Source organism: Scomber japonicus, chromosome 22, assembly GCF_027409825.1.
Source record: "Scomber japonicus isolate fScoJap1 chromosome 22, fScoJap1.pri, whole genome shotgun sequence".
Taxonomy (NCBI): Eukaryota; Metazoa; Chordata; class Actinopteri; order Scombriformes; family Scombridae; genus Scomber; species Scomber japonicus.
In genome coordinates this window covers 25,781,128-25,787,963 of record NC_070599.1, presented here as the reverse complement: position 1 = coordinate 25,787,963, position 6,836 = coordinate 25,781,128, and the positions used below count along the sequence as shown (strand labels likewise).

The 6,836-nt window shown below is 34.9% G+C and overlaps 1 protein-coding gene across 1 annotated transcript; it reads left to right on the top strand.

The window, feature by feature from the left end:
- The first annotated feature begins 2,069 nt into the window (after window positions 1–2,069).
- On the top strand, window positions 2,070–5,469 carry LOC128383619 (butyrophilin subfamily 3 member A2-like). Its single transcript, XM_053343214.1, has 5 exons — window positions 2,070–2,150; window positions 3,635–3,970; window positions 4,133–4,414; window positions 4,496–4,609; window positions 4,781–5,469. The coding sequence occupies exons 1-5, from the start codon at window positions 2,075–2,077 to the stop codon at window positions 5,467–5,469; spliced, it is 1,497 nt and encodes a 498-aa protein (XP_053199189.1). The 5' UTR covers window positions 2,070–2,074.
- Window positions 5,470–6,836: the final 1,367 nt, after the last annotated feature.

Here is a 6,836-nt window from a genome sequence, read left to right as displayed (position 1 = left end):
ACATCACTTTCCTGTATTCCTTTTCGGTTTGCATGGGTCAGTCCTCCACTACTACTTTGTAGAAGTGATTCAGTTGATAAATGATAATGCTTTGTTTAGTTTCTTTCTTTTAAAATTATTAAGTTTCAGTCAGAGTCAGAGCAAGCAGAGAAAAAAGATGGTGAATCATCTAAAGGAGTTGATTGATATTATAACTTGATCTTCAATTGAAACCACTAAAATTGTAAATAGTAAACATTTTGTTCTCTCACTTATATGTTCAGCTCATGTGTAATTGAAGAAGCATCAAAAGGAGGAATAAGCTGAGTAAGATGCATCAATAACCCGGTTCTTCAATTTCAGCTTGAATTCTGTTCAACACTGTATGTTTGATGATGATGTTTTATTCTCATATTTTTTTTATAGTGTATAGCATTGACTGTTTAGCATGTGTTGTGATTTTACATCATTTTGCTGTATTCCTATTCAGTTTGCATGGGTCAGTCCTCCACTAACACAAGTAATACTTTGTAGAAGTGATTCAGTTGATAAATGATAGTGCTTTGCTTAGTTGTTTTTTTTAAATTATAAATTATTAAATCTAAGTATTTAATCTAAATACTAATTACTGTAATTTTAAAAAGAGTTAAGGCGCTTAAAACCCAACTTACACCCAGTGTTTATTGAAATTGGGGAAAAAATGTTGATCTGCAGCATCTCCAGTAGATTAATAAGAGTCACTACTCTTGAAAAATTATGGATGAAAAAAATAAATATAACAAGCAATTGTACATAAGCCTTTTCTTTGCAACATTTATTTACGATGAATAATTTTTATAACTGATTTTTAAAAATGTTTTTATGAATCAATTGATTGTTGATTTACAAAAAGAAGATGAAGAACAAGAGGATGTGATTTTTCTACAATGTCATGATTGTATATGAACTGAATATTGACTGTAAGTTTGTATTTCTGTGAGATGGCCAATAAAAGAGATGGATAAATAAACCTTGATGATGATGATTATGATGAACAATATATTTTCTTATGAACTAGAGACTCCACTAATATCTGCACATGATGAAATAAAGAAGTTTTCAGTTTAATAATTCTACAAATGCTTTATTTAATCGATAACTATCTTCATTCCTTGATACAGTAAATTAAAGTGAATTATAGACTCTCCAGCTGTACCCTGATATAAAACATCTCAATCAAAATCACAAAACAATGAGGGAGCAAGAGACATTCCTGGTAATTACCTGCAATATTAAAATAATGGTGTCAGATATGATGCACCTTTTCAATGTAACGAACAACAATAGTAGCCTACCTCCAGTCTTTGTAGGGCTGCATGATCATATCCAAAATATATCACAATATGTTCAATATTTAATTCACAATTATCCTGCTATTTCAGAACAAAACATTTCCATTGTACTTCAACATTAAACACGCAGAAAGACAAGAATGACTCAATGTACAAAACTTTACTAGGTGGGATTTTATCAGAGATGTTATCAGTATCACAATGTGTGGGTGGAGAGTTGTAAAAAGACTTTGGACCTCACAACTTTCTTCTACAGTAAGAACTCCACCTTACACCTGCAACAGGTATGTGATCTTTCATAACAACTTTCTGTATTTCTCGTGATTTACCTACATTTTTGAAATAGCACATACTCGTGCCCGTAGCAAGACACCTGTCACATTTGAAATCAATCGGCTGAACGGTTTGAGAGATATGCGAATAACAGACCGACAGACAGACATTCCTGTCATTTATAGATAGATAAGCTTCACAGTTTAATGCTCACTTTCTTTATAGCGTGTCAGCGTTCTGTTATATTACTGCTAATGCAAACAGAATATTTCCTATTGCAGCAGCTTCATATTCAAAGTTTTCAAGTCGCAAATACACAGTGGTTTCAATTGGGAAGCCAGAGGAGACATACTGTAGCTTTTAAGCCTACCGATGGCTTCACTTCATGGTGGTTAAAGATATATTCTGGAGTTCAAACATGTTATTTGCAAACTGTCATCCTAGAAAATAATGATTTATAAATGGTTTATTTTAACTTTCAGAACTCCAGGATGTTTGATGGATGGTACCTTAAAGGTCGATTCAGTGGCTTCATGGTCCTGCTGCTTCTGACACACTGTCCCAAAGGTAACATAAACACAGATGTATGACACACAAATGATCTGAAATGATTCAGTTAAAAATCATGTTTATTTGGAAATTATTAATTCATTATATTTAGGGCTCAAAGCCTTTAGGGGTACAACCCTAATGATTTTGGTCCAATATTATTGTTTTTTGCGCTAACAGTGACTGAGGCTCAGTAATCATGAATCCAAAACTAACCAAATTCAGTTAAATCAGGAGAGACAGTGGCGGACTGGGACAATAATTCAGGCTGGGAATTTGACTCCATTCCAGGCCACTCTTTTCATGCAGACCATAAGACCTCTAATTTTGTATTCTAACCCTATTTGTTGATATTCTTCATTGAAAACCCTGTATGTGTTGCTGCGAGTGTGAAGTACACTCACTCTATTTCATATATATTATGATAATGTTATTTAATTATGATGATTTATAATATATAGCCAATACAATTAAAATAAATTGCAAGAACCCTACATCACAAATATAACAACACACTTATAATTTGATATTACAAATCTAGTGGTCCGGTGTTTCCCACAGAATTTTGAGAGACTGGTGGTGGGACCCCGGTACAACCCTGTAGGAGGGTCTGGACGCATGCTCCCCTTGAAGTAAATTTTGTAAATGTTTAAGGCAAATGCATCATTCTGGTGCACTCTGAGCAAAATAAAAAGTTATATCTAGAAAAAATATTTGTGCTTCAGTAATGTAACTGCTGGTTGTATAGTTATAAATGATGATGACACACCCACAAAGCATAGGATATATTTATTTTTTTTACCTCTAAATTAATGTTCCAAACAAACCATTAAAAAACCCTAATGTCCATATTTTAGCTCTGAAATAAAGAAAGCAGTAGTGATTATTTAAATTCTACTAAATAACTAAACTAACTGTCTTTGCTTATGAATAACAGACTTCCAGATGTGTTGGAAGAGTTGATTAATTGTACAGATGGAAATCAAGAAGATCTTTCATTAAGCCTTTTAAAAAAACAACTGAACCAACCAAACAAGAATAAAGCTGCTGTTGTGTTTTAAACAGCATACCAATGTTTCACATTCAGAGGTTTAAGGCTAACATTAGCTACTCCTCTCCTCTGTCTCAGTGGGGCAAAGCTGAGACCTCTGTGCAGCAGAGTCAGAGACAGCATTTAATTTATTTTTTGGACCGAAATCCATTGTAGCCTGTCATTACCAGATAAGTAGATTTGATTGGTCCAGCCATCCGGAAACTCATCCTTACTCACTATATTGTTGCTGGTGAAGTTGGCTTTTCAAGGAGAAAAAGTGACTTTGCTTGGCTTTGTGAAGCTTGAAATCCTCTTGTGGTGCTTGTGGTTTTAATTTTTACTAATTGAGCTGCTTCCTTCCATTGAGCATGGAAGGGTTTGAACCGACAAATGTTGAAAACAACATCTGCATTTTCATGTTGGCTGTAAAAGCTCACTGACAATGTAAAACAACACAGTTTCTTCACAGGTCAGGTGATTGGTCCACTCCAGCCAATAGTAGCAGAGGTTGGTGATGACATCATTTTGCCATGTGTCCTGGACCCTCCAGTGGATGCTATTTCTACAGCTGTTGAGTGGATGAGACCTGACCTGACACCCAAGTATGTACATGTGTGGCGTGCTGGTCAGGACCTGCTGGACAAGCAAAACCCATCCTACAATGGAAGAACATCAGTGTCCATCAACAAACCAAAGCATGGAGACATTTTACTGAAACTCTCCAAAGTGAAGCTCTCTGATAAGGGAACATACAGATGCTTCATTCCCACATTTAATAGAGAGTCTACTGTTCACCTTGCTATTCGTAAGTAGACAATGTTCATTTTTACATTCATGCAAAAGTGTAGTTGAGTGATTTTTTTCCAATGCAATCCAAAAAAACATCTTCCTGGATGCAGCCAAGAATATAAACTGTCAACATATGTGCCAACAAACTATTAAAATATTGACTTTCCCTCATTATCAGGTGATATATCCTGGCCAGCCATTACTTTATCATGGCAAGAACCAGGAAGACCACTGTTACAGTGTGAGTCTAAAGGCTGGCATCCACAGCCTGAGGTCCTTTGGCTGGACGGTGAGGGAAACCTCCTCTCTGCTGAACCTACAGAGACAGTCAGAGGTCCTGATGGTCTCTATACTGTCAGCAGGAAAGTGACTGTGGAGAAGAGGCATGGCAACAGATTAACCTGTAGGGTCCAACAGAACAACATCAACCAGACCAGAGAGACACACATTAATGTCCCAGGTAGAAAAATGATTTGATGAGTTAATGAATGCTAGTTTCAGACATTTGAAGTCACCTATGTTATGCGTTTTATCATTTCAGTTGATTTCTTTCTGGTCCAGGCTAATTCTGCTGTTCGCGTCATCATCTGCTTTGCTGTCTGCTTCATGTCTATAGCTGCTGTTGTCTTTGTTATGTGGAAATGGGGACGAAATAGTAAGTCACAACTGTATTTGTACTTCTTTCCATTCCTGAAGTTACTGTCACATTTTTCTGATGGTTAGTTTGACATGAATGATTTAATTACATAGCAATACAATACTATTATTAAGTCACTATTGTTATTTCCAATAGTAATTTTTAATTTGTTGTGTTTAAAAAAAAAAGATAATACTGAACATCAAAAAGGATCACAACATCAGCTTCTGATGGAGGGACAAAGACAAGGAGATCTAGCAGAAAAGCTTTTAAACAAAGCAAAACAAAAAAAAGGATCACAACATGGGATCACACCATTCCACGACGTAGAACTTCATCTTCTGATGGAGGGACAAAGACAAGGAGATCCAACCGAGGCAGAAAAACTTCTTAATATGAAAAAAGAAAAACATGATGAAGCGTTAAAGAGCAATGTGGAAGAATTAAATCATGTGCAAAATGTGATTACAACACTGACGGAACAGAAGAAGGATCTGAAGAAGCAGAGAGAGAAACTCACCTCACAACTGCAGGAAGTGAAGACAAAGCGAGAGGAGAGCAAGAAAAAGCTGATAGAAGGAGCAAAACTGGACAAAGGCAAAAAAGAAATGAGGCGTAAAAAGACCAATGAGGAACTGGACCGGAGAAAGACAGAACTTGAGGAACTTTTACAGAACACAGAGAAACTACTGGAGACTACAGAGGATTTGATTATTAGAATGACAGAAAGGAAAGGAAAACTCGAGAACGACAGGGAACAAATTGAAAAACAACTGAAAGCAACAGAGATACAGATAGAGGAAATTCAGAGGGAACTTCAGTCAGAGTCAGAGGAAGCAGAGAAAAAAGATGGTGAATCATCTAAAGGAGTTGATTGATATTATAACTTGATCTTCAATTGAAACCACTAAAATTGTAAATAGTAAACATTTTGTTCTCTCACTTATATGTTCAGCTCATGTGTAATTGAAGAAGCATCAAAAGGAGGAATAAGCTGAGTAAGATGCATCAATAACCCGGTTCTTCAATTTCAGCTTGCATTCTGTTTAACACTGTATGTTTGATGATGATGTTTTATTCTTATATTTTTTTATAGTGTGTAGCATTGACTGTTTTGCATGCGTTGGATTTTACATCATTTTGCTGTATTCCTATTCAGTTTGCATGGGTCAGTCCTCCACTAACACAAGTAATACTTTGTAGAAGTGATTCAGTTGATAAATGATAGTGCTTTGTTTAGTTTTTTCTTTAAAAATGATTAAAGCTAAGTATTTAATCTAAATACTAATTACTCTAATTTTAAAAAGAGTTAAGGCGCTTGAAACCCAATTTACACACAGTGTTTAGAGGTCTAGAGGGTTTAAGAGTCACTACTCTTGAAAAATAGAGAATTATGGACGAACGTCTAAATATAACAGACAATTGTACATAAGCCTTTTCTTTGCTACATTTATTTACGATGAATCATTTCTGTCATTTTTACAACCGATTTTTTAAAAATGTTTTTATGAATCAATTGATTGTTGATTTACAAAAAGAACATGAAGAACAAGAGGATGTGATTTTTCTACAATGTCATAATTGTATATGAACTGAATATTGACTGAGATGGCCAATAAAACAGAAAAAAGACAGTGAATTATCTAAAGGTGATGATTTTATAACTTGATCTTAAGTTGAAATCACTAAAATAGTAAACAGTAGAAGGATGAATAAACCTTAATGATGATGAACAGGATTTTCCAGGATTCCCTTAGTGTGCAGGACGTTTTTACCAAGAGCCAAATTATCTGCGGACATCTCCCCCTTTCAATAACAAGCATAAACAAGGAATACAACTGGTAAAAATAGTAAATAAATAAGTTTTACTGATGCTGTTTGGCAGATAGAAGATATCCAGGAGGGTCTCTGTGTTAGCTGAGTTTGCTTCTCATAACTTAAAATCCAGACATTTACTGACGTCTGATTCTAATCTGGTTAAATTATAAACTTAAAAGTGACCAATACCTAAAATGCTCAACATAAAAATACTTGATTAAAATGACTGATTACTCAGAGTGTGAAGTTGGAAACATTTAGGATAATAAACATATTAATTTTCATACTATCACTCTTAACCTATTCAGTCAAGACAGACTTCCTGTTATGGCAAGTTTTTCCTTATCACTGTTACAGACTGCTTACAACTACATTATCCTATAGGGTGTTATAAATCATTTGTATTGTTTTATAAATCTTATTACTT